Source organism: Physella acuta, unplaced genomic scaffold, assembly GCF_028476545.2.
Source record: "Physella acuta isolate Inbredline_101_S28 unplaced genomic scaffold, ASM2847654v3 ptg000805l, whole genome shotgun sequence".
NCBI classification, from domain to species: Eukaryota; Metazoa; Mollusca; class Gastropoda; family Physidae; genus Physella; species Physella acuta.
Window position 1 is genome coordinate 1,154,119 of NW_026732323.1, and position 23,050 is coordinate 1,177,168.

The window sequence follows — 23,050 nt, forward strand, 5'->3', positions numbered from 1 at the left end:
CACAATCTTCCACACACAACACATTTTAACCAGAATAGAGTCGGCCACAATCTTCCACACACAACACATTTTAACCAGAAGAGAGTCGACCACAATCTTCCACACACAACACATTTTAACCAGAATAGAGTCGGCCACAATCTTCCACACACAACACATTTTAACTAGAATAGAGTCGGCCACATTCTTCCACACACAACACATTTTAACCAGAATAGAGTCGGCCACAATCTTCCACACACAACACATTTTAACCAGAAGAGAGTGGGCCACAATCTTCCACACACAACACATTTTAACCAGAAGAGAGTCGGCCACAATCTTCCACACACAACACATTTTAACCAGAATAGAGTCGACCACAATCTTCCACACACAACACATTTTAACCAGAATAGAGTCGGCCACAATCTTCCACACACAACACATTTTAACCAGAAGAGAGTGGGCCACAATCTTCCACACACAACACATTTTAACCAGAAGAGAGTGGGCCACATTCTTCCACACACAACACATTTTAACCAGAAGAGAGTCGACCACAATCTTCCACACACAACACATTTTAACCAGAAGAGAGTCGGCCACAATCTTCCACACACAACACATTTTAACCAGAAGAGAGTGGGCCACAATCTTCCACACACAACACATTTTAACCAGAAGAGAGTTGGCCACAATCTTCCACACACAACACATTTTAACTAGAATAGAGTCGGCCACAACCTTCCACACACAACACATTTTAACCAAAATAGAGTTGGCCACAATCTTCCACACACAACACATTTTAACCAGAAGAGAGTTGGCCACAATCTTCCACATATAACAGACTATCTACTGGCCCGTGTGTGGGAATAACAACAGAAGGGGTTAAGATAGAGTTTAGGATTTCAAAAAGATTAGACTATTATCCCTATGTCTACACATGTGCTTAGTTCTTGTGATTCAACAAAAAAAAACATTGCCTCGAAATTAAAGTCAATGAACTGGAGTTTAACTAAACAATTAAAAGCTAATTTTTATTTGATGATGATTCATAGCATGCTCTGTTTCAATAGCAGGTAGCAACATGGTATTATTGCTAGCTTGTCGTACATCGAAACCAACAAATAGTGGCAGAATATAATTACTACGGTAGCTACCTCAAAGTTGTCTAATAGTTTAAGTTATTCAAAGGATTTTAGACATTAAGGAGAGGAATAAACAGATGAGCCTCTTTAAACAAATGACTAGATCTGAAGGTAGGTCTACACCCTGATCACACACAACACAACACAACACAACACACCACACACACACACACACACACACACACACACACACGCGCACACACACATATATATATATACATATATATAGATGGATATATATATATATATATATATATATATATATATATATAAATTATTTATATATATATATAGAGAGAGAGATGGATATATATATATATATAAATATTTATATATATATATATACATATATATATATATATATATATATATATATATATATATATATATATATATATATATATATATAAATATATGTATATCCACCTTATAAGTAGACATCAAAATCAAATTATACTTGCCTCATTCGTCTCAAAAGTTTGTACTAATTCCTTCAATTCCAGTTTGCAAGCGTAATCACATTCTTTTGAAATTGTTGCTGAGTCCACAAGTCTTCTTTGTACTTTACGACATAGCCCCCCCCCCCCCCCCCACACACACACACACCTTTGGAAAATTACTTTACTTTCTTTAGTTATAATTGTAAAATGTCTATATTGTGTGATTATGTAATGATTGTTTTGTATTTGAAAAATATAAGTTTACAAATGTTATAGATTACAATTGTTATATATGAATCCTTTAGCAGAGGGTGAAAAATATGAACACGACACCTAACTAATTAGATGATTAATATGCGAATAAGACGATTTTAGACGCAATTGTTGTATGTGTATGTCTACTAACATTACGTATTGCAATATACAAAGGCTGCTGATGTTTTTGTTTTTTAACTTAATAATGCAACATAACCTACCAAACCTACCAAATCATTTCTGTTTAGAACTTCTGCTCTATATAATTTTTACAATAGCAAATAATAACTTAAAAGTAGGATTTATAAGTAAGCGGTCAACCTAAGGTGCAAGAATGTGAAATTAATGTAAACTTAAGCAATGAATTATCTCCCATTTTGAAATCCATACACCAAAATTTTATTTAAGGGAAATAACTTTCAGAATAATAGCTAAGTTAACCAAGTGTAACTAAGACATTCTTGAAAAACACAATAAAACGCTTTGAATTTCATTAAGTAATAAATATTATAAATATTTTATATTACCTATGTAATTGTGTCAATAGAATACATTTTACCAATTGACAACCTAAATGTAGGATTTGTTTGAAAATCTAAATACGATAGCTTTATTATAACATACTTCTAATCAATTTTGATGACATTAAATTAATTGCGTTGTGATGGAAAGTTATCATTGGTTAAATGTGATGAAAACTAAAATAATCATGTTTCTGACTATTCTACAATGGTAGACTATATATGTTACCACAGACAATGGCCTACAAACAAATGTTTGATGTTAATTGTTTTAGTTGAATATAAAAGTATTTAAACAAATCAAATACGTAAACTGTTTAAGATTTGCCATAATTATTGATTAAATATAAAAAAAAAATTGTTTGAAAAGAACAAAGTTTACGGTTAGTTATAAATTACAGCCTATATAATACTATATATTAATACTTTATGAGTGGTAATATACATTCCTTAAAAACTAAAGATTTTTCAACTAGATAACGCCTACCTTTCTTTGTAGTGTGTTCCGTTTGTGCTAACGTTTGTTTTTGCGCCTGTGTTTTTGTTTGTGTTTGCGTTACGTTTGCGTTTGTGTTTAATTTTTGTGTTGTGGTTGCTTGTGGTTAGGGTTAAGTTTTGAGTTAGAGTTAGGTTATGCGTCTATATTTGCATATAGAAAATTGGAAAAATAATATATTTCCTAAACCCGGGCAAAGCTGGGTCTACGCTGCTTAACAAACACAATCCTTTACAGATAGGTTTCTCACAGTGGCCTGTGCAGGTCCTGGCCGGGACGGCTAGTATATAATAAGGTGTAAGATTTGATTCCACGCCATTATAGCAAGCTCACCATTTAACGCGCCAGTAGCGGATCAGTTACAAGGTCCGTTTGATTCAATGGGAAGTGTTTGTGTTTCGACCAGATTAGTCCTGACACCTGCAACGAACGCCGACCGTTCTGTTTCATTGGTGAATAAGCGGTAATCGTTTTTTAAGTACCGGTTTTGAAATGGGCGAGGTTGTTTTTTTTTTATTCACAAAGCCTAAGCTCTCATACGGGCAGATTCAACTAGGGACGTCTCGGTCAACTAGTGAGAGAGTTAATTTGTTTCGTTTCAGAGGAAAGTGGCTTTAGGTGGTTTTTCGAATTGTGTTTACACAAGTGCTTTAGTTGATTTTTTAAAACAATTTTTAAGGTAAGACAACATGACTTTCCGATAATTAAAAAACAACCACGCTTTCGCAGTGTAAACAAAATGTGACTAGACTAAAAATTATTTACGTCTTAGAAGTGTTATAGTATAAGGTCCTATATGAGTGGGTGTTGGGTAAAAAACTTCTTTTGATTGCTGTATATTATGTGCACGATAAATTTTAATAATAAACTGAAATGGGTCAGAAACTATATCGAGGTCACACATCGTGTTAAGATAACTTTTATCAAGCGTCCTTGTGTAATGTGTTATCAAAACATTTAAATCAGCGGTTCCAAAAATATTGTTCAGATGACCCCTGTCAAGAGTCGCATGCTTTGACCAACGCGATCACTTTCTCCCGCTTTCATTTCTAGCAATGATTTTTTTAAAAGATCAACATTGAGATAAACCTGCTCAGAAACTTAGCTGCAGGTAAGATAGGCCTAGTTTTAGATCTTACCTGTTTGACAAAGGACGCCTTGAAGTACCAGTAACTTAAACAGACAGAGAACGTGTTGACTGATGAGGGGAAGACACGGTGGAGTGGTGGATTCTATGACAAACTCAAGGAACGTTGGAGTGTGTGGTGGATTCTGTGACAAACTCAAGGTACGGTGGAGTGTGTGGTGGCGTTCTGTGACAAACTTAAGGAACGGTGGAGTGCGTGACAAAATTCTGTGATAAACTGAAGGAACGGTGGAGTGTGTGGTGGCATTCTGTGATAAACTGAAGGAACGGTGGAGTGTGTGGTGGCATTCTGTGATAAACTGAAGGAACGGTGGAGTGTGTGGTGGCATTCTGTGACAAACTCAAGGAACGGTGGAGTGTGTGGTGGCATTCTGTGACAAACTGAAGGAACGGTGGAGTGCGTGACAAAATTCTGTGACAAACTCAAGGAACGGTGGAGTGTGTGGTGGCATTCTGTGATAAACTGAAGGAACGGTGGAGTGTGTGGTGGCATTCTGTGACAAACTGAAGGAACGGTGGAGTGTGTGGTGGCATTCTGTGACAAACTCAAGGAACGGTGGAGTGTGTGGTGGCATTCTGTGACAAACTGAAGGAACGGTGGAGTGTGTGGTGGCATTCTGTGATAAACTGAAGGAACGGTGGAGTGTGTGGTGGCATTCTGTGACAAACTGAAGGAACGGTGGAGTGTGTGGTGGCATTCTGTGACAAACTGAAGGAACGGTGGAGTGTGTGGTGGCATTCTGTGATAAACTGAAGGAACGGTGGAGTGTGTGGTGGCATTCTGTGACAAACTCAAGGAACGGTGGAGTGTGTGGTGGCATTCTGTGATAAACTGAAGGAACGGTGGAGTGTGTGGTGACATTCTGTGACAAACTGAAGGAACGGTGGAGTGGTGGATTCTGTGACAAACTGAAGGAACGGTGGAGTGTGTGGTGGCATTCTGTGACAAACTCAAGGAACGGTGGAGTGTGTGGTGGCATTCTGTGATAAACTGAAGGAACGGTGGAGTGTGTGGTGGCATTCTGTGACAAACTGAAGGAACGGTGGAGTGGTGGATTCTGTGACAAACTGAAGGAACGGTGGAGTGTGTGGTGGCATTCTGTGACAAACTGAAGGAACGGTGGAGTGTGTGGTGGCATTCTGTGACAAACTGAAGGAACGGTGGAGTGTGTGGTGGCATTCTGTGACAAACTGAAGGAACGGTGGAGTGTGTGGTGGCATTCTGTGACAAACTGAAGGAACGGTGGAGTGCGTGACAAAATTCTGTGACAAACTCAAGGAACGGTGGAGTGTGTGGTGGCATTCTGTGACAAACTGAAGGAACGGTGGAGTGTGTGGTGGCATTCTGTGACAAACTGAAGGAACGGTGGAGTGTGTGGTGGCATTCTGTGACAAACTGAAGGAACGGTGGAGTGTGTGGTGGCATTCTGTGACAAACTGAAGGAACGGTGGAGTGTGTGGTGGCATTCTGTGACAAACTGAAGGAACGGTGGAGTGTGTGGTGGCATCCTGTGACAAACTGAAGGAACGGTGGAGTGTGTGGTGGCATTCTGTGACAAACTGAAGGAACGGTGGAGTGTGTGGTGGCATCCTGTGACAAACTGAAGGAACGGTGGAGTGTGTGGTGGCATTCTGTGACAAACTGAAGGAACGGTGGAGTGGGTGGTGGCATTCTGTGACAAACTGAAGGAACGGTGGAGTGTGTGGTGGCATTCTGTGATAAACTGAAGGAACAATGGAGTGTGTGACAGAATTCTGTGATAAACTGAAGGAACGGTGGAGTGCGTGACAAAATTCTGTGACAAACTGAAGGAACGGTGGAGTGTGTGGTGGCATTCTGTGACAAACTGAAGGAACGGTGGAGTGTGTGGTGGCATTCTGTGATAAATTGAAGGAACGGTGGTTTGTGTGACAAAATTATGTGACAAACTCAAGAGTGTGGTAAAATTCTAAAGTATGTACAATTACTGCAGTCAACTTTCTGTATTTTTTAAAAATACCTTATTATTGCTATGTCAGTAGAATTATTTCTTCCCCTTAAAAATAGAAATAATATTAAATGTAAATAAAGGCGTATTTACTTTTTTAAAAATTAGACTTTTCCATGTCCCCCACCACGGAAGCTACAAGCGACCCATAGAAATTTTAAGTTGCGTCCTCGTCCAACCGCCCATCCCTTATGAGCAAAATATCTGAAAGAAACTCTAATTGAACAGGTTAAAAAACAATACACACAGCCTCTAGTCACGGCCATTTACATCGCATACCAAATTACTGTTGATTAGAACGTTAACGTAAACAAAGAAAGAAGTCAATATTGTGTTTCGTACATATGTTATTCCATCCTAGTTTTTAATCACGCTGAGTTTTGAAATGAGCGTATAGATTTCAAATAATCCACAACGCTCGAATTTTGTCTACACTGGCTGGTTGGGATTAAATGTGCGTTTTGTGTTTCAATGCTAACCTACACCAGTATTTATTTTAACGTTGTGTTTGTAACTGCAGCTGCCATAATTATTTGGTATACTTTTGTTTTGTTGTTAACTGCCTTTATAATAGTGTAGTCCATATATAAAATTAGTCTGCCTATTCTTTGCTAGACTTTAATACAAAGCCCTAAGATACCTTTAGAGGCGTATGGAGGTTTTGGATCTAGGGAAAAAGGCAAGTCGATTAAAGGCGTATAGAAAAATCGTAAAAGTGTAGTTTATATAAAAACGCGTTTTGCAATAGTAAATATAATATATTAAAACTAAACTATTGTTCTTGCGCCCCCCCCCCCCCTAATTCATTACAATTTTGAATTTGCTACTATTTAATTTCTTTAAAAATTATTGTTTAGCACAATAAGGTATAGGTTAGATAACTTTATCACTGGTATTTGCAAAAACAAGTTTCATAGAGAATTAGCTGTTTAAAAAGCTATGATTCTGATTGTAAACAACCATAGTTATTCTTTTTCAGAAGTTTCAACTAAATTTACTTGAGGTATTTAAGTAGCCTATATCCTGATGATCTCGATCCATAATAATGTTCTTTAAGTTGTGTGAGAATGTGTTTATTTTTCTGTACAACAATTCAGCTCCCTTCTCCCACCCTCACCCAATATGATGGCATATCTATATATATATAATTCTCTTCTGGGAGACGCTAGAAAACAAGCTGTAAACGCGCTCCCTACAACCCCCATCCCTACATGGTCTTAGTGAGCTGTGTTCACTCTAAATGTTTACAAGCAGAGCCGGGTTTAGTGACGACTGTTAGGGGCAGATAATTTAGTTTGAAACGATTTTAAACATAGGGGGGGGGGGGAGGGGAGGGGGGGGGGGGTTAGGGTCCTTAACGTGCTACTTATAGTGTTTTAAAGAAATATTTTCAGTGGCAGCGTTGGTACCGTCGAATTCACAAATTATGAATTACTGAAAAGTAGAAAAAAACAACAACTAAATAGCGGCGTATGTTATGCCGCGGGCCGGCTCGTAGTTTTTAAACACAGTCCACGTAAAAATATGTTCATATGTACAAGATGCATTCTGTCGATGTTCTAGATCAGCTTATATTCAAGTGACCTGCAATTTCACTTCCTGCTAGTATTGGCAGAGATAATCAAAATCTTACTCTAAGTGACACATTTTACGTGAACAATGAACCTACGTCACTCGACTGATCTTAAAACCCAAAGATAATAGTCCCTCCATATAAAAGACGTGGTCCTATATTGAATTCAGTCTGTCAAATGCTACACTTGTAAACTATGATCAAACCGTGGGTGGTTGATGGTCCATATCCAGTAGGAATAACGCAAACAGCAGACGTACAGAATGTTAAAGTGGGTTGACAATGAGCTAGGCATCGAGAAGTAAGCCAAGTGTATACTCAGTGGCGTAGCGAGGTCGGGTGTCACCCGGTGCGGCACTTAATGGTGTCACTCCCCAGAGGTGTAGCGACTCTTCCCGGGGACAAACGTTCAAATTTTCGATTCGCACCTCCCCCTCAAGTTTTTCTCTATATATTTTGCTATTTTTAGCCTTTGTGTCACCCCCTAAATGGTGTCACACGGTGCGGTCCGCACCCCCCCCACCTCCCCTTCGCTACGCCTCTGTGTATACTCACGATGAGCCATTAAAAATGTTGAAATTTAGGCTGAGTAACAATCTTAAATTCGTAGTCTCTGTTAGGTGGGTCTGTTTGCTGATTTTTTTTTCTAAATTTTATTTTAGGAAACTTATTTTAAATAATATTTAATTAATCTCTGAAAAAGGCGCCACTGTCCTTAAAATGGTCGTAGGGGGAGCTGTAAGGGGAAGGGGGCCGCTCCCCCTCTCCCCCCTGCAGAGCCGGCGTTAGGAGTACGCGGGGCCTAGGGCCAACCATCCGCGCGGGGCCTTTCCATTATATATATATATATATATATATATATATATATATATATATATATATATATATATATATATATATATATATATATATAAAGGCCTATATAATGTGATGTACACATAATAACACAAATGTTTTGGAGTTTATAAGCTAATGTCAAACTTTCCACTATAATAACAGATTTTTATCTCTTCCATGTATTAACCCAATGTTCGTAGTTTTTTTTTCCTTTACTAAGATATTAAATCACTTTTAACAGTTATGTAATTCATACCAAATCACGTGCCGAATAATTAGGAAAATAAAGTTTACAATACAGCGAACTCGGCCTGATGTATCAAAACAGTATAGTCTTCAAAATTTGTTTAGAATTCATACAATATTTTAAAACCAAAATCATTATTGTCTTAATTATTGAAGGGGTGAATCCTTAAGGTGACACAACATAACAACAGTTTTAACTTTCTTCCAAAAAATAATAATAAATCACTCTGTTTAATGCCGCCTGATATAGATCCTAAGCCCCCCCCCCCCCCTCCTCGTCGCCCTCCTCCCACCCCTCTGCACGCAACTGAATGTTAATTTTGTTATACCAAGACAAGTAGGCCTACATATAGAGTAGCCCCCCCCCCCCCCGAAAACGAAATGAAATTTATATAATTTATAGAGAAAATATATACTTTTAACAGTGTCCGCACCCCCCCCCCCCGATGAAAGTCTACCGCCCCCCCCCCCCCGAAAATTTCAAGTGCCCCTCCCCCCCCGGAGAAAAAAGTCTGGAAGAAACACTGTACATATACATTATACGACATCTACAACAAGAAAGTCAGGACTAGAGTTCATCAGGTCACTAACTGTCTACTATAGACATCCCGTCTGCTCACTAAAAGGACGTCTTCATCGGTCCGCATACAATAGGGTATCTCTTTACGTCATGGGCTAATTCTCGACCGCTATCTCCAGTCAGCTCAGGTCAAATGCCAGGCGACCGTACCCTACACAAAGGGTAGGTGTGACACTATTTTTGTATCGAATTACGGCCTGTCCCAGTTCAGGTGGGACTCACCAACATCAACCGTGGCCTCAGTTATAACAATCAACAACGTCGGCGTTCCACCATTTAGTTTTTCCCAATTGAATTCAGCAACAATTTTTTTTTTTAAGTTTACGAACTAATTCAGATAACAATGACATTGCTGAAGCGCGGGGCCCCTTCAAGCGCGGGGCCTATGGCGACCGCCCCGTTCGCCACCCCCTAACGCCGGCTCTGCCCCCCTGCATTCGCTACTGGATACTTTATACGTAGCACACATTTTAAAATTCGGAAAACGTTGAGAATAATAAATAAGTGTGATTTGGTTTAGAATAAGCTTTTCCCATAGATGAAGTAGCAGGGCTTGTTTGCTAGTTCAAACTAATGCCGTGGTACGAGGTACGTTCTGTTAGTTGAGACTTTGATCACTTACATTTATGTTCTCGAGACGGCTCTTAGAGTGAAGTTAAATACCGACGATAGCTGTCCTGTGGTCTTCCAGCCTTGGTTGCCTTCAGAGTGAGAAAGGTTTTTGTGATTATAATGTGGTATAGAGGACCTTTGTCTGTGAGAGGTGGGGGCTTTGTGTAGCAGGGGTGGAGTTACGTGAAGTAGAAGTGGATTTACTGGTGGTAAAAGTGGAATTAATTGTAGTAAATGCGGGATTACAGACAGAGAATTGCGATAATAAGCAGTACACAGTTTACGTGTACGTGTACGTGTACGTGTACGTGTACGTGTACGTGTACGTGTACGTGTACGTGTACGTGTACGTGTACGTGTACGTGTACGTGTACGTGTACGTGTACGTGGTACGTGGTACGTGGTACGTGGTACGTGTACGTGTACGTGTACGTGTACGTGTACGTGTACGTGTACGTGTACGTGTACGTGTACGTGTACACGCATGTGTATGTGCGGGTGTGGGTTAAGATGTAGTTGCAGGTGTATGTGTAGGTATATGTGTAGGTGTACATTCGAAGATGTTAGTAGTAGGCCACACAAGTAGTGGCCCTAATCTAAGTTGAATCACATCCATTCAGAAAACCATTAATTTGACTCTAAATTCTACATTTTGTGTTTGTTCTAATCCATACAATAATTTTAACAACTCAAAAGAGAACGAACATAAAAATGTATTATGGTGACTAAAACCGTCGTTTACAAAATAAAAGTTAACCTTCTGATATATTATACAAAACAAACAAAGTTGAACCGTCGTGTCAATACTAGCCTCACGTTGTGTAATGGTGTGCGTGTGAAACGAACATCATTGGCTGATAAGTCAATAATGGACTATGGTTCTTTACAAAGTTTCCTATGTTTGCACAAAATATCAATATGGGCACGAATCAGCACGGGTGACTTTAAGGTGTAGAAACCTTATTTCAAAGGGGAAAAAATCATTTACCAGATTGACAAAAACGCATTTTAATTTAACACAAATGTATTCGTTGCGCTAAGGTTGACTCTTCGGTAGCATATCCAAACAAACGCTATCCTAATACAATCTCCATTCAACTTAAGACGCTTGGCTTTAATATATATATATATATATATATATATATATATATATATATATATATATATATATATATGTGTGTGTGTGTGTGTGTGGTGTGTGTATGTGTGTATGTGTGTATGTGTAGGTGTAGGTGTAGGTGTAGGTGTAGGTGTAGGTGCAGGTGCAGGTGCAGGTGCATGTGCGTGTGCGTGTGCATGTGTATGTGTGTGTGTGTGTGTGTGTATGCGAGTACATATGTATATACGTGTGTGTACATGTGTCTTTGTATCTATGTATGTGTGCGTGAGTGCTTAATTTTCTTTAAAAAGAGTACGTGTTTTTCCCTACACACATAAAAAGTGAATTTGCCTGAGAAAAAAAAACACGGCAAAAATTCGCATGACGTAAGCTAACATGTTTGCCAGACATTCGCTGCACTGCTACGATACGGTGAAGTGTTGTTGTCTGAGAGTTACCTCCCCCTTTTTATGTAGTTCACTGCCAGGTAGGATTATCTTATCTAGTAGACGGTTGTCAAGTTTTTTAATGCACTGTGACTGCTTTTAACACTATCTATACACTACTACAGTTCAATACCTAAGTTAATGAATTTTTATTTTTCTATTTTCAGTGTAAGAAAATTGAACGTATTGTTCTTGAGTGTTATTTAGTCATATGGATGTAACAAACAGAAACAGTATTATGTTATGTTGGTGATCAAATATTCGGATAACTTGTGCAAGTATGGCCCTCATGAAGCGCTGGTTCCGAGTTCTATCCCAATGTGGAGGCCGGCGGCCGCACCTGTTGATAATCAGTGTTCTAGGAGTGAATGTTTTATTTCTTATGATTATGGAGACGAAATACTCAATCAGAGGTTCGACTGTACTGTGTGATACACCATTCTCAGTTGAAAATAGCGGCGGTTTGACTAACGGTTTGGTAGAAGATAACTCGGGGGCTAATTCGTCGCTTTTACTGGAAGGACTAAGGGAGAGAATCAGCCAAGCGAGGATAACTCTGGAGGAGTTTTATGCAGGCAAAGCAACCGGGAACCCGCTGATAGACGGGTATGGGAGGAACAACCTGTCGGCCCCAGGGGAGATGGGGTTGGCTGTCAGACCCAGGGAGGACGAGAAAGACGAGGTGGACAAGGTCATGGCCGAATTCCATATCAACACCTTGGTCAGTGACCGGATACCACTCAACAGGATGGTGCCAGACTCACGCTTGAAGGGGTGGGTTGACTTTTCTTCTATTCACTTTTTGTTTACTTACATCAGTACAAAGTACGTAAATATGGGGCTCTGTTTGTTATCTGCCCTTAGAACTAATTCCAGAAATACCTAGACATTTTGACACCCGGGTGGACTTTCGTTTATCACTACCCCTGATAAACGTAAGCTCCACTTCCCCATTCTTCGATGTTAGATAACAGTGCAGATCCCGTCTTTGTCCTCTGCTAGATCAGATCAAGTGCGCTAGAGTGCTTACCCGAAAGTCTCGAGTTTGAATCCGGGTTCAAGCCAGTAGAACGTCCACCCAACTCTGATGGGTACCTAACACACGTTAGGGAAAGTAAAGGCGGCTGGGTATAGTGCTGACCACACTATCTCTTTACCGTGGTCACAGAAAAAGGTGGACTCTATTTCACTTGCTCCATAGACCGTTAAGTTCGAAAAGGGAAGTTTACTAGTTCAGATCAAGCCACTAAAGCATAGACAGGAATGAATCCTACATTAGACTACCATACATTTTCTATTCACATTTAACAGTTGTATTCTAGACTAGCACATATTTTTTCATTGCAGTATTTAAATAACGCCTAATTAAACATTTATTATTATAATTAATATATTAATTAATTAATATTAATTATTATACCACGCAGCTGTGACCTGTTGAAATATGCCCCCGAGAATCTGCCCACGGCGTCCGTCATAGTGCCCTTCTACAACGAATGGCCGTCCCTTCTCGTCCGCACCATCTACAGCATCATCAACAGGACGCCGAGACGCAACTTAAAGGAAATTATTCTAGTCGACGATGCCAGTACTTTAGGTAAGGCTACTTTCACAGGCACTATTTGTTTTTTTCTTCTCAAAACGACGATTATGGATAAAGTTTATGCACTGTTAGGCGAGGCTAGATGAGATATATAATATTGGTGGTACCAGCTAAATAAACTACACGAACCAGAACTCAAGTAATGAATCGTATGCAACTTGTATCTCAAGAAATAACAAAGCACTCATTTACAAGAGTCTAACCTACACAACTAATCATATACTCGCAAAACTTTAATTTACAGAAGTAGCCTAACAAAAATCGCGAAAGTCAAATGTAGACTTACAAAAGTCACATAATTAATCAAATCTATACTTGCAAAATTCTAATCCACAGAATAAATCAAACCTATACTTGCAAAAGTTTTAATCCACAGAATTAATCATTCCTAGACTTGCAAAAGTCTAATCAATACAACTAAAAAATTTCAGAGGCTCTCCACCGGCCGTTGGTAGACTACATTGACCAGAACTTCCCACAAGGGTTGGTCAAGCTCATCCGTATAGCCGACCGTAAAGGTCTGACAAAGGCGCGCATGCGCGGATGTGATGCGGCCACAGGCGACGTTGTTGTTTTCTTCGACAGTCATATGGAGGTGAACATTGATTGGTAAACATGGGATAACTTGCCTCTAAACTTTTAAGTTATGGTTCTTTGTGGTAGAGCGCGGGACGGTTAACCCGAAAGTCTCGAGTTCGAATCCCGGACTCATGTTAGGGAAAGTAATACGGCAGGGTAAAATGCTATCCACACTTTCGCTTTATATGTCGATGTCACATTAGCAGGGGAAATCTTTTATATCCTCCCTATTGACCTCCAGGTTGAAAGGGTAACTAAACTATTGCAAATAACTTTTATTTATTTATTTTCTTATTTATTTACTTGGCAATATTTTCTGTAAACACAAAACATGACTTGTATGCACGTAGTGGAAACGTTTAGACCAACTGAACTTATTTAATGGTAGTTGTTCGACTGGAAAGTGTATTGGCCATCCCATAATTTCAGGCTACAGCCAATGCTGACCGAAATCGCCAAGGACCGTAAAACCGTTGCCATGGCCACGCTGGACTACGTCCAGGCCGACACGTTCGAGTACCGGTACAACCACGACTACCTGACCAGGTACGGCTGGACCTGGACGCTGGGGTTCTTCGAGTCGCTCTTCAGGGATGACCAGATTGGGAAGGACGAGCGGAGCCCGCGGGTGTAGGTTGATTTGTATGTATGTGTGTTTGTGTACATGTGTGTTTGTTTTCCCGTGTGTATGTTTATGTTCACGTGTGTAGGTTTATTTATATGTGTGTATGTTTGTGTTCATGAGTGTTTTTTTATGTGTCTGTGTGTTAATTTAATGAGCTAATGTGTATGTTTATGTGCAATGTGCAGGTTTATTTGTATGTGTAAATGTTTGTGTTCATATGTGTTTGTTTTCATGAGTGTGTGTGTGTGTGTGTTAATTTTATCGATCTTATGTGTATGTTTATGGAAATATGTGTATGTTTATTTATATGTGTGTATGTTTGTGTACATTTGTGTTTGTTTTCATGTGTGTGTGTGTGTGTGTGTTAATTTATCGAGCTTATATTTATGTACACGTGGTTATTTTTATTTAACCGTAAGTCTGTGCTCATTTTGTTTACTTAAATATGTGTATTTGTGTATGTGCATTGTGTTAATATGTGAGCATGTGTATGTTTACTTATATGCGTGTATATTTAGTTTGAGTTGTGCAAGTAACGTCCTGTCCCTTGGGTCCATCAGCTGTGTAGGGAGGGGGGGGGGTTGATACACATACACGTGCAACATCTGGCACTTCTCATCTTACTGCCTAGTTTCATGTGCGCATATATGTTAACTTATACACATATATGTATACGTACATACATTTGTGTATGTTTTTACTTGTGTAAGTCTTTTTACACGTATGAGTGTGTACGTTTATGTAAGTTTATACACCTTTATGTATATTTATTTTGACTACGGATATATTTTAACATATGTTCACGTTTAATTATGTTTGTGGACAAATATAATATTTACATATGTTAATCTGTATGTTTATTCAAGTGTAAAATTGGTCTCAATACTCAATACATTCCGATATGTGACGGACAGCAGGTAACATACATCGAGTGTGTATGTCAACTCTCTAGACACATACATTATGGTCCAACTTTTATTCCAGAGGCGCCTCTATGGTGGGAGCAGCTTTTGCTGTGGAGAGGAACTACTTCATGGAGCTAGGCGGGTATGACGACGGTATGATCATCTGGGGCGGGGAGAACCTGGAGATGACATGGCGAGTACGTACACAACATGCTTTCAATATTTTAACCTTTGACCCGACACAACGCATGGCGCTTGTTTCCAAACATGCATTCAATATTTTAACATTTTAAAAACTCAGCCTCTTAGACCGCCCACATTCAAAACATGCACTCGATATTTTAATCTTTTTACATTTCCTGCTTTTTTGACCCGGTACAACAGTAACCTATCTGTCCTTTAGAGCCAATCCAGAGTTTATAAATAGGTGTAGTAGCAATAAATATATCTTAGATAAGGCGATTATGCATTAACACCTTAAATAAAAATAGCACGTTTTATAACAGGCCAAGACAATAAATCTATTCACTCTATAAACATCGCGGTTGTTTCAACAGAGATCTCAGTGTAATAAAAGGTCTAGGAGATTTTTAAAATATTTCTTAGTTACAAGACAAGGCAATTTTGCTATAAAATATAGCCAACACTCGTTTAAATAGTTCTTTTATTAATGATTATGTGTCGGGCTTTTTCAGATATTTTTAACCAATGGGGTGGGGGGGGGGGGGGGGGTGGGGGTGTAGGGGTGGCATTTTAAACTTTGGGGGATGTGGGAGCACACATAAAATTTACAGAGGAGCGGTCACTAATCAAAGTATATATTTTCTATATAAATTTTGTTTTCCTATTAAGTTTGGAGGGGGAGGGGCGGTGGACGTGCTGGGGGGGGGGGGGCTCTTTCCAGTGAGATTCCTGAATGAAAATGATAATGTGTGCTCCGATTTTATACTTATTTGTCTCTTAAACTATATTATCTACACACATTGTAACCGGGTCTTGCTTTAATTCTGCCTCACAAATTGGTCGTTTATTTAGGTCTGGCTATGCGGGGGTCGTCTGATTCACGTGCCGTGTTCCAGGATAGGTCACGTGGCACGGTCTCAGCCGTATTCGTTCCTGGTGGGCCGGCAGTACATCGAGCACTTCAACTACAAGCGGGCCGCGGCGGTCTGGATGGGCGACTACATCCGGTTTCCTTATGCTATATTTCCGGACATGAAGGTATGCCTGCTGTAACTTCCTGATTCTTCTTCTTCTTCGTTCTTAATGTGTCTACAATGAAGGTTCATACAAGTAGCCCAACATCGCTGACAAAGTGCATAATTATCTTAAGCTCAGCAAGCAGCCTGTACAATACGCACTGCTATATTATTTACTAAAGGGCAGCGTGGCCCAGCATTAGAGAGCTAGACTGCTAACCCGAAAGTCTCGAGTTCGAATCATGGTTCAAATCAAAGTCCCTGATTCTACCCAGCTCTGATGGGTACCTAACTCACGTTAAGGAAACAAAGACGGCTGGGCTTAGTGCCGACCACACGATCCCCTTATATGCCGAGGTCATTGAAACAGATGGGCTCTACTTCCTCTGTCCCATGTGTCTTGGGCACAAACGGAAAAAAAATGATGATTTTTTTACTTCACTGACTCCACAACTAGTTTCTAATTTAAGAAAATTATATTCCACTCCACACTGTACTTTTGTTTCATTCAGAATCTCGATGTTGGTGACTTAAGTGAGAGACTGGCCCTGAAAACAAAACTTGGATGTAAAGATTTTAGTTGGTATCTTCAGAACATTTGGCCAGAGTTGAATGTCTACGATGAGAACTCCACCATTTGGGGGCAGGTAAATTTTATTTTATCGTGTTCTAATAGTCGGATTTAACATACAAATATAGTTAGGGATTTGTCCACAAGTCATTGAAACTTAATTAATCACTGATAACAGAATTTTGTTCCTAGGCCTAACTGAACGTTATCTTAAACCTATCGTTAATGATTTCCCTAATCTTAAGCCTAATCCTGTTTTTATAACAACCCTAACTCTATCCAAGACTTTCCTTAAAATTAAAAAAAAAACTGTTATTGTTATTATCGTATATTAGAATACATTAATATGGCTAATCTTAACTAAAATATCATGTATGACGTAACGAAAAGATACACCTATGACGTACCGAAAAGATACATGTATGACGTAAACAAAGATACCTGCATGACGAAAAAAAAATGTCAAAATATCATGGCGTGTAGGCAACTAATGTCTTACCACGCTTGAATGAACAAACCAGGTACGCAACCAGCACAGTGACCTTTGTTTAGACACGGACAACCATCTCTACCAGTATGACGCACCACTGGCGATCAAAGCTTGTGATAAACCCATCTACATTCAGGTAAGGATAAGTTGAGGACAGGCGCTCTACACCATGGCCACTAGGTGTTGAATGATCAAACAGCTGGAACACATGATCCTGAATAATATTTTGTATCGGGGGTATTGATCAGCATCTACATTACTAACATTAACACACCAGCTTAATTGGATTCGGTTTTTTGTGTTGAAAGTGTTCGATTTCGATCGGTGTTAAAATTAATGAGTTATTGTAATGTAGTGTTAAAGTCAAGGTGATTCATATCAGATCCAATTTTTTTACAATGATATGACACAGTTACGTATTTGTATGTGAGGATCGATTATATGAAAAATTATATGTTTATATGTGACAATATAAGAACCAATTTTTGACAATTTAGAGCCCATTATAAGAAAAAGTAAGAGGGTACAAAAATACATTCATCGCACATTTTTCTTATCAACTAGTTGTGGAACAGAGGTGCGCACCCTCTATCGTACTCGGTGTTAGAAACTTATTTCACTCAGCCAGAGTTTCTTCCAGGCATCTCTTCGGGGGGGGGGGGGGGGGCTTTGCCCCCCCCGAAATTTTTTTACCGCCCCCCCCGAACGAAATGAAATTTATATAATTTATATAGAAAATATATACTATTAACAGTGTCCGCCCCCCCCCCCCCCGAAGAAAGTTTACCGCCCCCCCCCCCCCCCCCCGAAAATTTCAAGTGCCCTCACGGAGAAAAAAAGTCTGGAAGAAACACTGCACTCAGCTCATTATGAATGAGATTTCACTTAAACGTATTCCAAAATCAACTGGCGGCTTACAGATATTTTTGCTCGGAGAAAAAAAAAACGAAACAAATTGATAGAAAATAGAATGTATATTTTGTGATACAATAGAAAAAAAACTCAATTACTTCTGTTCATCCAGGGCTTCACGTTGAAAACCAACGGCCTGCTGATGGCCACGCTCCAGTGTGTCGTCAGTCACGACCCTAAAGAAAGGGCAAAGGTCAACCTGGGAGAGTGCTCACTTCAACACGACACCTGGTCCTACACACAGGTAAGTTGGTAATGCAGTCAGTGTTAGAACCAACAGGTGAGTTGATACTACATTCAGTGTTAGAACCAACAGGTGAGTTGATACTACATTCAGTGTTACAACCAACAGGTGAGTTGATACTACATTCAGTGTTACAACCAACAGGTGAGTTGATACTACATTCAGTGTTAGAACCAACAGGTGAGTTGATACTACATTCAGTGTTACAACCAACAGGTGAGTTGATACTACATTCAGTGTTACAACCAACAGGTGAGTTGATACTACATTCAGTGTTACAACCAACAGGTGAGTTGATACTACATTCAGTGTTAGAACCAACAGGTGAGTTGATACTACATTCAGTGTTACAACCAACAGGTGAGTTGATACTACATTCAGTGTTACAACCAACAGGTGAGTTGATACTACATTCAGTGTTACAACCAACAGGTGAGTTGATACTACATTCAGTGTTACAACCAACAGGTGAGTTGATACTACATTCAGTGTTACAACCAACAGGTGAGTTGATACTACATTCAGTGTTACAACCAACAGGTGAGTTGATACTACATTCAGTGTTACAACCAACAGGTGAGTTGATACTACATTCAGTGTTACAACCAACAGGTGAGTTGATACTACATTCAGTGTTAGAACCAACAGGTGAGTTGATACTACATTCAGTGTTAGAACCAACAGGTGAGTTGATACTACATTCAGTGTTAGAACCAACAGGTGAGTTGATACTACATTCAGTGTTAGAACCAACAGGTGAGTTGATACTACATTCAGTGTGAGACCCCACTGGTAAGTTGATGCTACTCACCTATTCACCTTCACTTTTAAACCAAAGTATTTTTTCCATATTATTTTCTCCGGGGGGGGGGGATTTGCGGACACTGGTTAGACCAGTGGATATTAACTCGCGAATAATAAAAATAAGTCGGAAAGCTGTGTCGAATTAATCTTTTTTTTATAGTAAAAAAAATTGTTATCGCATCTAGATCAACGATTTATCTTGAGACCTGTCATACTTATAGGATTAGGTTTATGTAAAAACTGCACGTAAAAACCTCCAAAATAATAAAAATAAATCCGGCTTTGATCCGCGGTACTTACCATTTTTTACAGCTGCTATTGATTTCAATACGCCACATATCCCTCCTCACGTTGAACTAAGAAATGTAATGGATGAAATGGTTCGGTTTCAATTTCATCTTGATAATTCTACGCTTCGTGACTGGGCCATAAAAAAAATACTCCAAAAACTCCATGCAATAAATGGGAATGTTATTGCCTAAATACAACGCATTATTGGTTAATAAGGTAACGAAGAATGTCTTTGATAAAATGTAATGGATGCAATGGTTCGGTTTCACAAATAATGTCAAATTCACCTTGATAATTCTACGCTTCGACTGGGCCACAGAATACTCCAAAAACTCCATATAATAAATGGGAATGTTATTGTTTAAATACAACACATTAGCGGTTAATAAGGTAACAAAGAATGTCTTTGATAAAATGCCGATTGAAGGTTTGATAATCCTAATGGCCAGAGTTTCTTTTTTTTCCAAGCATTACTTTGTCCCCCCCCCCCCTTTATATACCCCCTACTCCCGAAGTACGAACATCCCCCCCCCCCATGTCGAAATATAATTTATATGGAAAATATATAATTTAACTGGTATCCGCGCCCTTGCCACCTAAAAATTAAATCCGTCCCGTCCCCCCTCCCGAGATTTAAAAGTCCCTAAAGAAAAATGTCTGAATTAAATACTGCCAATAGCCTACAATGTGCCACATGAAATACCAAGTTTATCTAAGTTTGAACTCAACTAATTCTTTCAAGTAGAACAGCAATCTATTAAATCCACCATGATATACTGTAGACAAGTCATAAGTCAACTGGAGTGATCTTTATAATCTAGACAAGTCATAAGTCAACTGGAGTGATTTCTATAATCTCCAGGAGAAACAACTGGTGCACACCAAGTCATCTCTCTGTATGGAGCACCGACCTGATGGAGTGATTTTAAATCTATGTACCAAGGAACGGGCCTCACAGAAATGGATATTTCAACAGTACAGTCTAGGATAACATTCGTGAAATGTAGTTATTTTGTTGGTGAGGTTCTGGGTGCTTTTGAATGTTGGTATAGTTTAGAATAACAACTTTTCAAAATTTTGAATGTTGGGTTGGTGATGTCTAAGAGATTTGTGAATGTAAGGAATTTTATTGGCGTGGTTTGGGTGGGATATTTGTGTAAGTTGGATTTTGGATATTTTATTGGAAAAGATTGGGATATTTGTGTAAGTTGGATTTTGGATATTTTATTGGAAAAGATTGGGATATTTGTGTAAGTTGGATGTTTGATATTTTATTAGCACGGTTTGGGATATTTGTGTAAGTTGGATTTTGGATATTTTAATGGGAAAGTTTGAGATATTTGTGTAAGTTGGATGTTTGATATTTTATTGGCACGGTTTAGGACACTTGTGAAAGCTGAATGTTATTTTATTGGCACGGATTGGGATGTTTGTGTAAGTTGGATTTTAGATGTTTAACTGTTGTGGACAAAAATATTTGTGAATGTTGACATTGATATGATATTTGTGACATTTATCGTTACAAATGATAATAATATTGTTGAATTTTGAAGTATGATTTTTTTGTTTGAATAATTTATTCTTATCAGAAGAATATTCTTGTAATAGATCTAATAATTTAAATAAAACTTTTATGTAAACTATTTATGAAATAAATCACGATATAAGCGAATGTAATTATTATTTTTATTTTTTCAAATTGTTTTCGTATTTACAAATAATTATTCCAGAAACATTTACAACGGGTCAAAAGATGATTTTTTTGTGGGATTATAAACGATAAGCAAACAACGTTTACTTTAAAATATAAAGAAACTTTCTATTGAATGTTTCTATCACTCAGCAGCCCGGGTCATATTGACCTCTCGTACGTCAGAGCTGACCTATCACCCAGTAGCCTGGGTCACAGAGACCTCTAGCACGTCAGCTGACACCTATCACCCAGTAGCCTGGGTCACAGAGACCTCTCGCACGTTAGAGCTGACCTATCACCCAGTCAGAGCTGACCTATCACCCAGTAGCCTAGGTCACAGAGACCTCTTGCACGTCAGAGCTGACCTATCACCCAGTAGCCTAGGTCACAGAGACCTCTAGCACGTCAGAGCTGACCTATCAGCCAGCAGCCTAGGTCACAGAGACCTCTAGCACGTCAGAGCTGACCTATCACCCAGTAGCCTAGGTCACAGAGACCTCTATCACGTCAGAGCTGACCTATCACCCAGTAGCCTAGGTCACAGAGACCTCTAGCACGTCAGAGCTGACCTATCACCCAGCAGCCTAGGTCACAGAGACCTCTAGCACGTCAGAGCTGACCTATCACCCAGTAGCCTAGGTCACAGAGACCTCTAGCACGTCAGAGCTGACCTATCACCCAGTAGCCTAGGTCACAGAGACCTCTAGCACGTCAGAGCTGACCTATCACCCAGTAGCCTAGGTCACAGAGACCTCTATCACGTCAGAGCTGACCTATCACCCAGTAGCCTAGGTCACAGAGACCTCTAGCACGTCAGAGCTGACCTATCAGCCAGCAGCCTAGGTCACAGAGACCTCTATCACGTCAGAGCTGACCTATCAGCCAGCAGCCTAGGTCACAGAGACCTCTCGCACGTTAGAGCTGACCTATCACCCAGTCAGAGCTGACCTATCACCCAGTAGCCTAGGTCACAGAGACCTCTCGTACGTCAGAGCTGACCTATCACCCAGTCAGAGCTGACCTATCACCCAGTAGCCTGGGTCACAGAGACCTCGCACGTGAGGGCCAACACACAGACTTGCACACAATTCTCAATGCCATACCTCTGCCAGTTCTTATCTCCCCGCTGATAACGACATGCGGAAGGCTCGGCATGACGCCAGTAAACACATTATGCCGCCTGATTGAAGGTAAGTAGCGCAGGTTTAATTAAACTAATAATTGTTTTACCTACACGCATGCTTTAATGTTCATATAGATTTTGGTATCTTATACATTAATATATAAATATATACACTGGGTACACACACATACACACACACACACACTATATATATATATATATATATATATATATATATATATATATATATATATATATATATATATATATATATATATTATATATATATATATATATATATATATATATATATATATATATATATATATATATATATATATATAGACTCCCCTCAACCCACCTTGTTCTAATGCTAGGGAGAGTAAAGGTAGTTGGGTAAACTGCTGATCATTCTATCCCTTCATATGCAGAGGTCATAGACACAGAAAAACTCTACTTCCTCTGCCGATCGACCGCCAGCTTAGAAAAAGTAAATTTACTTTTCAGACCTTCAAATATAAGCTGATTATAAACATGATAAGCTCAAATCTAAGCTGACTCTAAGCATCAAAACGTCAAGATTAAGTCTAGAGTTATGTCGCCAAACCAGTCAGCTAAAACTGGAACTAATAGTAGTC

The 23,050-nt window shown here is 39.3% G+C and overlaps 1 protein-coding gene across 3 annotated transcripts; it reads left to right on the forward strand.

The window, feature by feature from the left end:
- The first annotated feature begins 1,168 nt into the window (after positions 1 to 1,168).
- Positions 1,169 to 21,162, forward strand: LOC131951231 (inactive polypeptide N-acetylgalactosaminyltransferase-like protein 5). Of its 3 annotated transcripts, none has more exons than XM_059313570.1 (11): positions 1,169 to 1,244; positions 11,541 to 12,147; positions 12,801 to 12,970; positions 13,408 to 13,585; positions 13,985 to 14,185; positions 15,165 to 15,282; positions 16,121 to 16,306; positions 16,797 to 16,931; positions 17,377 to 17,481; positions 18,370 to 18,501; positions 20,459 to 21,162. In XM_059313570.1, the coding sequence occupies exons 2-11, from the start codon at positions 11,654 to 11,656 to the stop codon at positions 20,585 to 20,587; spliced, it is 1,848 nt and encodes a 615-aa protein (XP_059169553.1). In that variant the 5' UTR covers positions 1,169 to 1,244; positions 11,541 to 11,653; the 3' UTR covers positions 20,588 to 21,162. The 3 variants fall into 3 exon arrangements, with proteins under 3 accessions (XP_059169553.1, XP_059169554.1, XP_059169552.1); XM_059313571.1 differs by lacking the exon at positions 1,169 to 1,244 and adding an exon at positions 5,266 to 5,283; XM_059313569.1 differs by lacking the exon at positions 1,169 to 1,244 and adding an exon at positions 11,367 to 11,414.
- The last annotated feature ends 1,888 nt before the right edge of the window (positions 21,163 to 23,050 follow it).